This window comes from Xiphophorus hellerii, chromosome 21, assembly GCF_003331165.1.
Source record: "Xiphophorus hellerii strain 12219 chromosome 21, Xiphophorus_hellerii-4.1, whole genome shotgun sequence".
NCBI lineage: Eukaryota > Metazoa > Chordata > Actinopteri > Cyprinodontiformes > Poeciliidae > Xiphophorus > Xiphophorus hellerii.
This window is the reverse complement of record NC_045692.1, coordinates 24,544,771-24,560,652: the sequence shown is the minus strand read 5'-3', so window position 1 is coordinate 24,560,652 and position 15,882 is coordinate 24,544,771. Positions and strand designations below refer to the sequence as shown.

At 44.7% G+C, this 15,882-nt stretch overlaps 3 protein-coding genes across 16 annotated transcripts in view; 1 reads left to right on the top strand and 2 right to left on the bottom strand.

Annotated features, from left to right (window-relative positions):
- The window catches only part of LOC116712080 (NACHT, LRR and PYD domains-containing protein 3-like), a 612,764-nt gene that overhangs the window by 426,141 nt on the left and 170,741 nt on the right, over nt 1-15,882 (bottom strand). The window lies entirely within an intron of this gene.
- eif2s3 (eukaryotic translation initiation factor 2, subunit 3 gamma) lies at nt 30-5,490 on the bottom strand. Its single transcript, XM_032552003.1, has 12 exons — nt 5,366-5,490; nt 4,516-4,579; nt 4,307-4,434; nt 4,051-4,172; nt 3,421-3,515; nt 3,181-3,339; nt 2,495-2,629; nt 2,336-2,430; nt 2,119-2,263; nt 1,534-1,703; nt 1,291-1,463; nt 30-261 (listed from the first exon to the last, which is right to left on the bottom strand). The coding sequence occupies exons 1-12, from the start codon at nt 5,432-5,434 to the stop codon at nt 198-200; spliced, it is 1,419 nt and encodes a 472-aa protein (XP_032407894.1). The 5' UTR covers nt 5,435-5,490; the 3' UTR covers nt 30-197.
- On the top strand, nt 6,478-14,815 carry klhl15 (kelch-like family member 15). 2 transcript variants are annotated; one of them, XM_032551978.1, is made up of 10 exons: nt 6,809-6,836; nt 7,786-7,873; nt 8,606-8,714; nt 8,863-9,001; nt 9,882-10,070; nt 10,147-10,371; nt 11,096-11,257; nt 11,324-11,533; nt 12,041-12,231; nt 12,651-14,815. In XM_032551978.1, the coding sequence occupies exons 3-10, from the start codon at nt 8,695-8,697 to the stop codon at nt 13,408-13,410; spliced, it is 1,896 nt and encodes a 631-aa protein (XP_032407869.1). In that variant the 5' UTR covers nt 6,809-6,836; nt 7,786-7,873; nt 8,606-8,694; the 3' UTR covers nt 13,411-14,815. The 2 variants fall into 2 exon arrangements, with proteins under 2 accessions (XP_032407868.1, XP_032407869.1); XM_032551977.1 differs by lacking the exon at nt 8,606-8,714 and having other exon boundaries at nt 6,478-6,836.

The window sequence follows — 15,882 nt, the reverse complement described above, 5'->3', positions numbered from 1 at the left end:
TGAGGAAATAATTTAAAAAGACTCTGAACTTCCTTCCAAATTTATTTTATTGGTTTTGAAATCTGAAGCCAGCCACCGACTGGACTCCTCTTCCTCCTGCGTCCTTCGTCTCCTCAAACACAGAGGCGACGGCCTGTGAAATGTCCCAGTTGTAAAAACAAAAAAGAAAAATCCTAAAGGAGCGGCGCGTCGTCGCCTCAGTCGTCGTCGATGGTTGGTGTGATGGTGACGCCTCTCCGGATCTGTCCCCACCCGATGAGACTGAGAGACAGGAAACGGCGTCAACATTTCATTCTGCTCGCTTCTCTGAACGTTAAAGCTGCACGATGCAACTTTTATTAACAATATTTCTCTTTACATACGTTAAAAATATGTGTCTTCTTACAGTGCAAACTAGAAGCAACCAATCAGAGCTAGGAGGCTCAGCTCACCACATGGTGTCAATCAACCACCATGTGGGAGTAGCTAGCACAGCCTGTTGTGAATGCTAGGCCTGTTAGCATAGCCACAGATGACGGCAGATGAACGCTTTTCCTGTAACTAAGTTGTAAATCCTCCATTAGCATATTTAGCAGTAAGTACATGAGGACGATTGACAGCGCTAAGCCCCGCCTCTGATTGGTTGATTTGATGCATTGCGTTCAGACAGCAATAGTAGCTCAGGGAAGAGATCAAGCTTCTCACTGATCATGTCTCAAACTGTCATGACCTGGAGACAGTTTTAACAAATATGTAAAAATATATTTTATAAAAATTACAAACAGCAGCTTTAATATAGTATTATGTGTTTTCTAGGGACAATGTGCCATTTCATAGCACAATCAAGTAACTACGCTATCTTCTGTTATAAAAATGCTATATATATCAAATATCACTTGATTTTTTAATTTAATGCCTTGAAATTGGGGATCTGTCTCTTTAAACACTCCTGCTCTTCCTGAAGCTCCGCCTCCAGGAAGTGATGCCAAGATGGCTCCTCTATTAACCCTTTAAGGTTTTAGCAGCGTTTCACTGAGCTCCTATAATGAGCTCATTAGCTCCACCAGGCGTTTGCTAATTGCTGCTGGCTAGTCTGAAGGAGCTGAGTGGGGGAGGAGCTGCGCCTGAAAGGCGATTTGCAGCTGAATGGTTGCCATGGAGATTAAAGGATTTCTCAAACATGCATGAAGGAATCAAAGCAACACTGCAGGCAAAAACATTATAACATGATGTTGAGATCTAATCAAAAAGTTGACTTTAAGCGACGCTGGCCCTTTAAATCGTAAACGTCCGGGTTGTGCTGCGTCTCACCGCCAGTGTTTCTCAACACGCCGGCTGAGCGCGATCTTCTCGCCGACCTCGGTGCAGACCGGGTTGGTCAGGACGATCTTGGCCAGGTCGGCCTTCACGGCGCTGACGCGGCCGCCGGTCGACAGCGAGCCGATGTTCACCATCAGAACCTCGTTCTTGGACAGCTTCTGGACCTGCGGGCCGGAGGGATCGGGTCAGAGACAGGAAGAGGCGGGACCGCGTTTCCCACAATGCACGGCTCACCTTGGCGGCCTTCTTGTCGCCCTCGGTGCGGACGCCCAGCAGCCTCCGCAGCAGGAAGTAGGAGATCTCCAGCTCCGTGAAGATCTCCGGCAGCGCGCCGACGGCTCCCAGAACCTGACCCACCATGCGGTCGGCCCGGCACAACGTCGGGTCGATCTTCGTCCCGACACCTGCAGACACCGACCCGTCGTCATCATTCACACCCAAATGAATTAAGGACAGAAAGAAGGACTATAGGAAGGACAGATAATGACAAAAACAGGAATGGCAAGAAGGATGAGAAGAAAGGAAGCAAAGACAAGGAAGGAAGGAAGGAAAGGAAAACGTGAGGAATTAATGACGGACGGGATGAAGTGAGAATGGAAGGACACAAGGAGCAAAGGAAGGACAGAAGCACAGGATGAAGGAAGGAAGGAAAGACAAGTTAGGATGAAAGAAGAGAGAGAAACTCCAGACATCTGGACTGAACGACAGATCGATTTATTGATCCAGACTGCAGGAGTCAGAGACTCCATGGATCCTCAGATCATTCCTGTTGAACCTCAACTCCACAGAGGAGTACGGTTCTGGTTCTGGTTCTCTCACCGATCAGGCCTCCTGGGGCGGCATACTGCAGGTCGTTGTGTTCAGCAAACAGAGACACAATCTTGGAGAAGATAGGTTTGCACATCAGCTTCCCCTCCTGGTCCTTGGAGACGATTCCAGGCCGGACCTCGATCTCCTGGCCCACCTGCAGGACGGACGGACGGCGTTCAGATCACACTGTGACATCACAGCCTGCGGCTAACGCTGCGGCCCTGACCTTCAGAACGCCCTTCAGGATGCTGCCTCCGGCCACGCCTCCCTTCAGGTCGTCCACCTCGCAGCCCGGCTTGTTCACATCGAACGACCTGATGACTGAAATTGTTTACGTTAAAAACACGCCGACGGAAACAGGAAGCAGCGGCAGGTCCGTTCTTACCGATGAGCCGCGGCTCGGAGATAAAGTCTCTGACGGGGACAGGAATCTTCTTCACGATGTACTCACAAACAACCTCGATGTTGTACTTGAGCTGCGCAGAGATGGGAATGATGGGAGCGCCCTCAGCAACGGTTCCTGCAGGAGAAACAGGACAAACGTTAGCAGAAGGAACAGTTTAAACGTTAGCAAGAGAACCATTTGCAGGAGGAACGTTAGCAAAATAAATGTTAGCAAGAGAAACAGCAGAACCGTTAGCAGAAGGAACTCTAGCAGGAAGAATATTAGCTAGAGACACTTTAGCAAGACATTAGCAGGAAATTTTATCAAGAAAAACATTAGATGATTGTTAGCAGGGGAAACAGCAGGAAGTCAATTATAACAGCTAACAACATTAGCGTGTTGTTAGCTGGAGAAACATTAACTTTTAGTTAGTGATTCAGCAGTTCTTGTTTCCTGGGATAGAAATTTAGCGTGACATAAAAGTGCATTTCTCTTGGTGACTCCTCAAAATAGGAAAGACGAGAGAAAATGCCATTCTAGTAACGTGTCAAACAAATATGGAGGTGAACCAATGGAAGCCAGAAAAAGAAAGCTCAAACTGAGACTTTAAAGCTGAGATGTTTAGTCAGATTTAGCTTGTATCCAACCAACACGGTGGCGGCGCTGTGGTGCTGAGGGGAACCCACCCTGCACGAAGGCGAGGATCTGTTCGTACTGCTCCTTGGCCTGGCTCTCCTTCACCAGGTCGATCTTGTTCTGCAGGATGAGGATGTGCTTCAGCTTCATGATCTCTATGGCTGCCAGATGCTCCGACGTCTGAGGCTGAGGACATGACTCGTTCCCCGCTGGACGGACACAGAACCAGAACCGGTTACAACTGGACCCCCAGCTGGGGGCGCCAACGAGCCACCAACAACCAGACTCACCGATCAGCAGTAGGGCGGCGTCCATGACGGCGGCGCCGTTCAACATGGTGGCCATGAGAATGTCGTGACCGGGACAGTCCACAAACGATACGTGTCTGTCAGAGACGAGAAAGGACTTCAGTCAGAACCATCTGACCCATTTAAACTACGACCAGAACCATCTGACCCATTTAAACTACAACCAGAACCAGCTGACCCATTTAAACTACGACCAGAACCAGCTGACAAAGTGTACAAAAGTAAATGTTACAGATGTTAAAGATTATTAATCTGAACATTAGTATGGATTTAGGCGTGACGCAGATCAGCACCACTAGGAACTCAAGGAATAAACCGAACATTTTAATCTTGATATTATTGATTATGTTATTGATGCTGCTATTGATCCATCAGGACTTCAAAATTGAGTCAAAGTATTTTCAGCTATTGATTTTTCATTATTAAGGAATGGAAATGAGTGATGAAGCAATAAGTAAAATTGTAGAAACAGTCAATTCTGTTAAGTAACTCTGAATCCAATGATTACTTTAGACTCCAAAAACAAACAGCTAATGATGATGAAATAAGTGGCACCCTATTAAAATATAAATCTGTTTTTTAAAGCTCTGAAGCTGCTGGGAACGGCCTTACCGGACCAGTTTGAAGTTGCCCTTGGTGCCGGAGATGTCTGTGGGAAACTCATCGGGAGTGCTGCTGCCACACGACCTGTAGCACTCGGGCCTGGGGCAGCTGGGGTCGTCCAGCTTGTAGACCTGCAGCGGAAAAGAAGGAGCGTAAAGAGCGAGACAGGAGCCAGAGATGGCAGATGGATGGAGATTCAGGATGTCTACATGTTCCAGACTAACCTGGATTTATTAATGACTTATCGTAATTAAAAGGAAGAAACCTTAGCGTTAGCATATCCGAGCTTAATGGTGATGTTCCTCTCCAGCTCGTTCTTGAACCTGACAGTGTGAACGCCGGAGATGGCCTTCACTACTGTGGACTTCCCATGGGCCACATGGCCGATGGTGCCTTCAGGAACCAGAGGAAAAAACAGATTTTAATGCATTAATCACTCAGCATAACGACGAGGAAACAGAATGAGTCCAGTACCGATGTTAATGGTGGCCTGTCTGCTGATGATCTCTGGAGACAGAGGCGTTAAGGTGGACACGTCCTGCAGAGGGACAGACAGAGAGACAGAGGACACAATGAGACACAGAGAGGGATTAGCAGGGAACAGCAGCATTCCTGTTTCTAATCCTGGAGCAGCACAGCGACTCAAAACAAACCAAACTACCATCAGATCTCTGGGAAAGAAGTCAGGACTGTTTTGATCTAAAGAAACTAGACTATTAAAACACACCAGCATTTTTAAACCAATGAGTTTCAGGGAAATATCTGGACAGCAGAGATAATACTCCACTGTGACATGTCCAGGAGGATACCATCAGTTGTTAGCTCTGCTAATCCACCTCCTTTGCTTTTGCTGCTCCTCTTTAAACCTCTGTCTGGCTGTACTGGTAGAAAGCCATACAGAGAAATGTTGGAGTCGGGGATGGATGGATGGAAGAGGTAGTTTAAACTTCCTCTTTTTCTCTCTGTTATTTTCACCCACCAGGGAATCAGACGCATATATCGCGTATGCTTTGATCCGACTTTGACTAGGACTGGTTAGAGAGGAGGTATATGATCCTCAGTGGAAACCAGACATGTCAAACATAACCGACACTAAAAACGGAGGTTCGGAGACTCTGAAAGTAAATATTTCGGTTGGCCGAGGAGCGGCGGAGGGGAGCTCCGTTTCCCCGCTGGGCCTGCCGTCATGTGCCGGGTGGAAGCGGCGTTGCTCCGGCCACCGTTCACCCCAACCATTCCCGCGACCTCATTTCAGCCCAATAACTGTCCCGGAGTAACAGCCAGGGGACAGTGAAGCGGTGGAGGCGGCTAAAAGGAGACTCACCAACGTGCTGAGGTCCTGTCTGGCCAGGTGAGGCTGACCGAGCGTTGTACCAGACTCATCCCCCGCCATCTTGGATGAAAAGGGAACGGAAGAGGCGGCGGCTCCGCCTGATCAACGAAAAAAGATAATCACTTAATTATATTTTTATTCGTGTATATATATATTCACGTTTACCCCTGGTAATTTTCAAAAGAATACGAACCGGTTAAACTAAACCGATAAGAAAAAAAGTCATAAAAATGTCGCTGTTTTAAAGACAAACTCCCCCGCGTTGGAGAGACGGGGTCCTTTCTGAACGGCTGATGCAATTTATCGCCACCGCGATAACAGCTCAACCCGGGTTTCTACCGCTTATTCCTCATTAATACCCGCTTTTTATGAAACTGAAACATTTCTCTGCTAGCCTACATTCTTTAGATATAAGTTTATTAAAATAAATATAATGTTCCTCATGTTTGGGGTCCGTCAGTGGAAAGTGACGTCATTTTATACGATTTGTAGTTCCCAAAAGGCCATTTTGTAGTTTTTTTATTTCGACGCTACGTTTTTTTTTCTCAGCATATGTACAATAGTTTAAAAAGTACATTCAAGTACATATAATACAGGGTCTGACACAACAACTGGAAGAAAGTTGGAGTCTGCTTATGAGATAATGTTAAATCTCTTTAAAAGAATTACTGATTTTTCAAATCTGATTAAAATGTAGTTTTTCAACAGAGGCAACATATGTCTTTAAAATTAATACGAGGGATTGTTTCTATCTATCTATCTATCTATCTATCTATCTATCTATCTATCTATCTATCTATCTATCTATCTATCTATCTATCATATTTATATTGTATCAATTATGTTCCTTTGTCAGGTTAAAATAACAACCTTTATGAAGATATGAAATATATTCTTCATTAAGTCAACATTTCCGTCTTAAATTAAACATTTTGTTTGTTATTGATTTGATGTAGTATTCTGATCTTAAATATCATGTTTTCATTGACTGTAAGCAAAAAAATATCCTAAATAACAGAAAGCAACTCTTGAAAACATCAGCCTGTAAATAACTAATCTACATAAAGTGTTTCACTTACTGAAATTAATACACGTTTTAATGCTATTCTAACTTATTGAGTGGGTCGGGAATAGTTTTTCCTCTCCATTTGTAGTAATGCATCTTCTTACACACACGATCTTTGGGGCTCCGCTCGCCGCCCTTCAGTTCCGCCCAGAAGGGAAATGACGCCGGTGCAGAAGATGGAGTCCGTAAATCCTGTAGGCTGCCGTGGTTCTGGAGCCGTCTAATTCAGAGCCGTGTCGGGGGGTCCTTTCGTCCGGCAGATGGATTACCGTCGGGATCCGGCAGTTCACCGCTGCCCGCCTCTCTCCTGATCCCGGAGCTGAACCCCCAACTTCATGTCCGACGGAGCCAGAGCTGCCTGGTCGAAGAGGGGTTGTGGGGATTCGCACCGCCGAGGTGAGACGGCTGGATCTTAGCCGCTAAGCTAAAGCCCGTCCCCCGCGATCAGGACTGAGCCTCAGACTGGCGCTTTAAACCGTCTTCCTCCAAAACAAAATGCTAAAAACGAGCCTCTGTCGGCGGCTGTGAGAGTCGAGGTGACCCGCTGTGTGGAGTCTTTGTTTTGGAGCTCTGGTCTCGGCATGAAGCAAAGCTGCAGCTCGCTGGAGGAATGAAAACACCCGGGTGTCTGTAACCCTGAGCCGGGCTGGATATGTAGCTCCGGTCCGTCATCCTGTAGGCTAACCCAAACATCCAGCGTCAGGTGTTAGCCTGGCCCCCAACATCCAGGACCCACTGTGGGTCAGGTGTTAGTCTGGCCCCCAACACCCAGGAGCCACTGTGAGTCAGGTGTTAGCCTGGCCCCCAACATCCAGGAGCCACTGTGGGTCAGGTGTTAGCCTGGTTTCAGAACCACTGGGCCCTTCTAAAGGAAAGAAAACCTTTCAGAAACCAGCCCAGGGTAGACAAAGCTAATCAATAACAGTAGCAGCTCCACTAAAAAAGACAAAAACACAGTGGAATACAACATGATTGAGTCAGGAGTACTTTCTATAGGAAACTGAGGAGTACACAAATTAAGCTCCATGTAGATAATATTGTTAAAGACATGAGTACTCAGACAAGAACATTTTCTACAGGAAAGAAGAAAACCGATTTTCTTTTTTAGCAGCAATGTGTCAGTTTCAGAGACAGAAACTCTGAACCAAGAATATTTTCTATGAGGAATATGAACAAAGAAATGCACCGATTTAATGGCAACAATTGGTTTGTCCTTATTTTCGCTCAAGACAGATGCAAAGTTAAACATTCCTTGTATTAGAAACAAACGATAAAGATCAGCACAGATTTTGGTTGTTTGTAAGTGAATGCATCCTGACTTCCTGTTTCTGTCCCTTTCTGTCAGAACCGGGGAAACATAAACACAGGAAATGCGAGCGGCCTCTTAGCGCTCAGCCGTCACAGCCTGCGATCGTTCGGCCGGGCTCCAAAAGGTACGACCCTGCTCCACACACACACACACACCCACACACACACACACCCTCTGAACCCAAACAGTTCATCCTCTCTATCATTTCTGTCTGATTTTCTGTCATTTTCTTTGTTTTGGGATGTGAACAAAAACCTGTTTCCAAAGTAATAATGACATTTTTTTAAAGCACTTGAAGTTAATTTTTGTGATTTCTGTTGTCATGGAAACCACATTAAACTGATATTCTATTGCGTAAGAAGAAAAATGAGTGTAGAAGGTTTGGCTTATTTTAACATGTTTATTCTGAAAAAATGTAAAGAAAAACTTAAAAGTGAGAAAACAAAGACATAGTTTAGTTTCTATGACTGTCGGGTTTCCTGTTGACTCCACAGCGCCACCTGCTGAGCTCACCTGAGGTCCTAACATGACCAACATGGCCGACACAAACGCTCCAACATAGTTTGAATTAAACCTTTATTAACTGACTAGTTGTTGACATTTCTGAGCTCAGTTTGTTGCATCGCATGTCGCTCTTTGACCAGCAGCTGACAGCCAGGAATCTGTTTTTATTTCAATTATTAATGAAACAATAAACATGTATGGATGAAACAAACTGGTCCAGTTTTAAGGTGACACTTTCTACTCTGAGCCCAGTTTCACCTTCTTTCTTTTTCTATTTCTTGACGTTAAACTTGACGTGTTCAGCCGCTCTGTGACCCGGTGACCTTTAACCTGTTCTGGCTCTGTCGTTCAGGTGATTGGCGCTCACTAAAGGGAGTTTGTTAGCATCTACTGGACACAAGGGGCACTGTCCTCTGATTGGCTCGGACAGCCCCCTCTGACATGCCCGTGGCCAATCAGAGGTGAGTGTGTGTTTGTGTGTGTTTCCGTGTGTTTGCTGAAGCTCTTCCTTTCACTGCGTTTTCCCGCCTCTGCCTGATGCAGCGCTCACACTAACTAGCCTGACTCCATGTTTGTTTTCCGACTCCTCTGTTCCTCCGTTCTCCTCAGGTGTGTTATGTCGGGGGGAGATGTGGAGGTGTACCTGTCCCAGGTGCATGATGGGAGCGTGTCGTCGGGTTTCCGTGCTCTGTATGAGGAGCGTCTGCTGCTGGACGTCACGCTGCTGATAGAGGAGCACCACTTCCAGGTAGCGCTCATCAAAATGCTCATCAATCCAACCGACTGGATCAATTCAGATAAATATTAGAGATTTTTCTGCACCAGCTGCAACTCACAACATTTTCCACTCTTTGTGAACTTCCTGCTCATTTATTGTTGATATTGGCAGCAGGGGTGATGTCACACTGTGTGTGTAATAGAGAATTGGCTGTAAAGCAGGAAAATGTTTAAAAACTAAGATAAAAATGATCAGAAAGTTGATATTTTAAGCAGCAATTAGCACAGTTAGCTTTAATTACCATAAACAAAATGAGACAGGTGCAGATTCAGGCATTATTGAAAAGAAAAGTGAATTTTATCCTTTAAACAGGTTTGTTCTTGAAATCAAATGTTAATTTTGACATCTGGAATAGTGATTAATCGATAACTGAAATAATTATCAAATATTTTAGTAATCAATTAAAAGTTAACTAGACTATATAAACTGTAAAAACATGCAATTTGCTGAAAGAACAACACAGTCAGAGCAGTAATTCAGACTAAACGGTACAAAAGTATGTAAATGTTGCATTTAAGTTTACGAAAAACCCAGACTGTCTGTAAATATGTTGTAGAATAATCAATCATCAGAAGCATTGATTAATCAGTCATTTAATCATCAAAATAATTGATTAATCATCATAATAATTGACAGAACAATCGATTAATTGTAAATAATTGATTGATCATCAGAGCAGTTAATTGTCAGTATAGTTTATTCCTGGTCAAAGAAATTGATTGTTATAGTTGATAGAATAATCAACCATTGAATAATTGATTAATCGTCACAATAATCAGTCTCTGCCAGCTGTAGCCGCTGATCCGGTGTTGCTAGGACGGTAACGAAGGTGTGCTGGCTCCTCCCACAGGCCCACAAGGCGCTGCTGGCCACGCAGAGCGACTACTTCCGGGTTATGTTCACGGCCGACATGCGGGAGCGGGACCAGGATAAGATCCACATGAAGGGGCTGACGGCCGCCGGCTTCGGCCACATCCTGCGCTTCATGTACTACGGCTCTCTGGAGCTCAGCATGCCCACCGTGCAGGAGATCCTGCAGGTATCCCTGCCTCTCCGGCGACTCCTGAAGCTGAAACTTTAACTCTGAGCTTAAAAACATGTTTGTGTCGCTGCAGGCGGCCATGTACGTCCAGCTGACGGAGGCGGTGGAGTTCTGCTGCTCCTTCCTGCTGGCTAAGATCTGCCTGGAGAACTGCGCCGAGGTCATGCGCCTCCTGGAGGACTTCAGCGTTGGCGTGGAGGGCGTCCAGGAGCAACTCGACAACTTTCTCCTCGACAACTTCGTCCCTCTGATGAGCCGAGCCGACTTCCTGTCCTACCTCAGTCTGGAGAGACTCCAGGTCTGACAGAAGATCTTAAATGTTCACACCGATCCGCGTTTGGGATCTGAATTATTGATTTGAGGCGATTGTAACATAAACAGTTTTTAGCTTATAAAACTTTCTGCAAGACGGAATGAATCTGTCGGCGTCACAGAGTATAGAGATGGATTTTTATGGTGACAATTTGAATCAGAAAGAATTTTTTCTATTCATTTTGTTTAAATTATGAGACTGATGAGAGGAAAAGGGAGTCAAACAAAAAATTAATAGGTTCATTCTGTATCAGATTCCATCAAAAATAGGATTATGATGCATTAAATTCCCTGCTTTAAATGGCTTTTGGTTAGCTTAGCAGCCTGGCTTTTTTTAAATAAAAAAAAAAATAATTATTTAAAATGTTGATATTCGAATATATTTTTGAGCATTTTAAATGAATTCATGATTCCTAGGATTGTGTATTGCAGTGCGTTTTAACGTTGGCGCCGCCAGGGGGCGCTGTGGGGCACCAGAAAATTAGATGAGAAATTTTATTATTATGCAAAAATAATAAGAAAAAAAACTTAAATCCCATAAATTGTTTTAATCTAAAAAGTGTTTTTTATTTATGCTGTTTCTTTGTATGTTTTTTATTTCTGTCTGGGTTTGCAGACGGGTTCTGGAGCTCGATGCTGTTTGGGGTTCATGTCTGGGAATCGTTTTTCTTTCTCTGATGTTTTTTCTCCTGGTTGCGTTTTCGGCGCAGGCCTACCTGAACAGCGACGCTCTGAGCCGCTACCCGGAGATCGAGCTGTACGAAGCCGTCCAGGCGTGGCTGAGACACGACCGGCGGCGCTGGAGGCACACCGACACCATCGTGCAGTCCATCCGCTTCTGTCTCATGACGCCGGCGGACATCTTTGAGAAGGTGAGCGACACGCCGCGCAGCGGGGGCTCATCGGAGCCGTCCATGCTGAGGTTCCTGTCTCCTCAGGTGAAAACGTCGGAGTTCTACCGGTACTCCAGGCAGCTGAGGCAGGAAGTGGACCAGGCGCTCGGATATTTCCACGACGTCAACCAGCAGCCGCTGTTGGAGACGCGCTCCAACCGCATTCGCTCCATCCGGCCGCAGACCGCCGTGTTCAGGGGGATGATCGGCCACAGCATGGTGAACAGCAAGATCCTGCTGCTGCAGCGGCCAAAGGTGACGCACCGCCGTCTGTTTGGGTCAATGACTTTCACCAAAGTATCTATTGATTGATTATTCGATGTTCATACCTCAGTTTTGTTTGTTCTGTTTATTGTCAGGCCATTTGCTCCATGGTTGGTTCGATAATTTGTTCATTTTGTTTGTACTCTTCTATCCTTTATTCTGTCTGTAGTGTTTTACAATAAACTAGGCTTAGTGATACATAAACATGCTTTATTATTGTGCATTCACTAAAATGAATACAGTTTTATTAAGTTTGAACCCAAAAGTGATGACCTATTAATGTCGCTGCCATAAAAATCTTATTTTCCATAAATTCAGAGGATTTTACATAACAGATTTTTGCTCGCTGAATGTATTAATTTCTTATTTTTTCCTCCTTTTATCAGTTTGTTCAGTGTTGGATTCATGTTAGTTTTATTTTTAAAGACTTTGTTGGACCCAGCAGTGTGTCCTCCTGTCAGCTTGGTGGCGCTAACCGCTGCCGGTGCTGTGTCTCAGGTGTGGTGGGAGCTGGAGGGCCCTCAGGTGCCGCTCCGACCCGACTGCTTGGCCATCGTCAACAACTTTGCCTTCCTGCTGGGCGGAGAGGAGCTGGGGCCCGACGGCGAGTTTCACGCCTCCTCCAAGGTTTATCGCTACGACCCGCGGCAGAACTCGTGGCTGCGCATGGCGGACATGTCTGTTCCCAGGTCAGAGCGCCTTTCTATGAACTTTGACCTTTGCTCTGAAAGCAAACAATTCGGCCTTAGCTTAGGTTCTCCATCCAATCTGAGGAACTTTATTTTGTAAATTTAATTAGTTCCGTAACGATTAATCGGATTAATAGGAGTTAATCAATTTGTTGGAATAATCGTCAACTAATTTAGTAATCGATTAATCGTTAACTGGAGCATAAAGATTCGCGAAAAGGCCATTTTCTGAAAGAACAGACTCAGAGCAGTAACCAAGCCAAATATATACCTTCTGCATTTGCCTTTAAAAATGTTGTCGGAATAATCAATAATCAATAGAATAGACGATTAATCGTCAGAATAATCAGTAGCTAACAGAACCACTAGCTGGTTTAGTTCTGGTAAATTATTGATTGTTTGTTTTGCTGACTTTGTAGGTCAGAGTTCGCGGTGGGAGTCATCGGGAAGTTCATCTACGCCGTGGCGGGCCGAACCCGAGACGAGACCTTCTACTCCACGGAGCGCTATGACATCACGGAGGACCGCTGGGAGTTCGTGGATCCGTATCCCGTCAACAAGTACGGCCACGAGGGAACCGTCCTGAACGGGAAGCTCTACATCACCGGCGGCATCACGTCCTCCTCCACCTCCAAGCAGGTGTGTGTGTTCGACCCGGGCCGGGAGGCCGGCGGCGGCGGCAGCGGAGGCGGGTCGGGCGGGTCGGACTCCCACAGGACGCGCTCGGCCCGCGGCCCGCTGCTGCCCGGAACCCACGCCAGCTGCTGGGAGAACAAGTCCAAAATGAACTACGCTCGCTGCTTCCACAAGATGATCTCCCACAACGGGAAGCTGTACGTGTTCGGCGGCGTGTGCGTGATCCTGCGGGCCTCCTTCGAGTCGCAGGGCTGCCCGTCCACCGAGGTGTACGACCCGGAAACGGACGAGTGGACCATCCTGGCCTCCATGCCCATCGGCCGCAGCGGCCACGGCGTGGCGGTGCTGGACCGGCAGATCATGGTGCTGGGCGGCCTGTGCTACAACGGCCACTACAGTGACTCCATCCTCACCTTTGACCCGGACGAGAACAAGTGGAAGGAGGACGAGTATCCCAGGATGCCTTGCAAACTGGACGGCCTGCAGGTGTGCAGCCTGCACTTCCCAGAGTACGTGCTGGAGCACGTCCGGCGCTGCAGCTGAGGTCCGCTTCACGTTTTGTACCGACGGACTGTCCGCCTGGCGCCGCCGCGCGGGAACCAGGCGTCTCCGGGCGGGTCGACCCGGCGACCAGCGCTTACCGACAGGTGAGGCGCCGGGCGGCTCGGGCGTTTTCACAGTTACCCTTTCTCAGAAAATTAAAGGAAAAAATGATGTCAGAAAACAAAAAGGTTTCATTCACTTACGTTTGAACTGGAGCGACCAGAAACGCACTGGAAGCATCAGAGCCCGGCTCTGGTTCTGGTTCTGGTTCTGGTTTCTCCTGAACACCTTTGACGCATAGCTTAGCTGAAATACTTTAAACCCAACTAAACGAATCAGATATTCAACATGACACTATACTCGGTAGCGTAGATGAACTCGGTGGTTTCGGACTCGTCTGGTTCCGGTTTGGCTTCCAGTGCGTTCCAGTTTTCAGTCCCAGTTTCCCACCGAGCCGCAAACACGTTCATCCCACGCCGCGTCCCTCTGCTCCCCGCCGCCGCCGCCGCACCGAGAGGAAACCGCGGCGTTAGATTTAGGAGCTGCGCTGCTGCCGTTTGGTTTCGTTTACATTCCTGCACTTTATCGGTTCTCAATGTGAGTGTAAATAGTTTCCTGCTCTGGAGGAGAGAAACTGACCCGGTTTGACCCAAATCAGGGCTTTTTGGGGGCATTTCAACAAATCTGGACCTCATTCAAGAACATTTGGACGTTTATTTTCCACCTGATTGTTGATGGGAATAAAAACATTTTAATCTGGGGATAGAATCTGTGACAGCAGTAATTAGTAGAGATTATCATCCATGTATTACTGCAGCTACTTAAATATTGATCATGTGTTGAAACATACAGAAGCTTGGAAATAAATTCAGGAGCTGACCTGAATTTATTTGCGTGTTAAAACGTTTCCATAGTAACAAAACTTCTATGTTAAAAGTTTTATAATCTGCTGTCTGCCAAAAACATCAGCTGGTCTTAGTTGCTTTATTTGTTTTGCATTTGCTTTATTAAAATATGCAAAATTAATACCGAAAACCAAAATGTGCTTAAAATATCCAAACTGGCACCAGTATTTATAATATTGTATTAAATGTAAGTTATAGATATCGGCACAAAATTGGGGGTAAAATTAGCTTTGGTTACGCTAGCTCCAGCTAACTTCATAGCTAGATTTAGTTTGATTTTACAAAAAAACTAAAAATTTTACTTGACTTCTTATGTAACTAAATAAACTAACTGAAAAAATAATTCCAGGTAAGTTTAACCTCAATATCTTCAGTTATTTGAAACGAACAGGGATCCAAAGTGCTAAAGTTAGCTTCAGGTCATGATGCCGCTACAGCTATCGTAGCAGCTAGCTTTAAACTGTCTAGGTTAGTTTTTAGTTTAATAACCACTTAAAAATGAATACAATAAATTTGAAAATAGTATTCAATTGAATCACAAAATTGCAACAAAAAAAAAGAAAAAATTTGTAAAGTTAGCTTTAAAATGTGTTTCCACCATAAACTGCTTTAACTGCTTTGCTATGTGTGACAGAATGAAAATAATATTTTCATTCAGTGTATAAGTTATAGAAGACCAAACATGAGCAGATAAACCTACCTTCAGCTAATGCTAACTATAGCATTAGCTATAGCTATAGTTAATACATGGTTATTTTCCACCTGATTGTTGATGGGAATAAAAACATTTTAATCTGTTAGCATTCAGTTAGCATTCAATGCTAACTGAATGCTAACAGTTAGCATTCACTTCATTTGGTATACAAACACTAACTTATTTATTAATATGTAATTATGTAGGATGACTTAAAAAATAAATATATAACATATTTACACCAAGTAGACACAGCTCTAGTTTAGGTGAGCCACAGTTAACTTTATTTGGCCAACAAATTTTATTCCATCGCCGTTTTTTTCTCAAAATAGAATGTTGTGTTTTCATTATTTACAAAAACATTGGTAAAATTAGTGTAGTTAAATCACAGCATTTTATCACAGGAAAAGTAATTCAAATGAACAGAAACATTCAAACTTCATCATTAATAAATATTCTGCTTTCTTATGTAATTATGTGACATATCGAAACAATACTTCTTTTTACCTAATTGAATCTCATTTACAGTTTTGGATAATGTTAGCATATCATGCTAAAATTAGTGTTAGCTTAAACTAGCTATGTTAGCTGCTAGCTTTCACTTGATTCGGCCTGAAACCTTCAAATATCCAATTAGTTTGTTTTTTTCCCATGTTGATAAATTACAAGTTAATAAATATAAAATGTTTAACAGTTTAATCGTATAAACATTCAAAAATAATAAACTGCTGTTACTCCACTTTAGGTGTAGAATTATTTATTATAATCAAATTTAAACTGTTATTTACAGAAAACCAACTTGGATTACGGTGAAATCACTTAGCTTTAGCATTGGCTAGCTAAAACTAGCTAGCTTGATATTAGCTCCCTCCT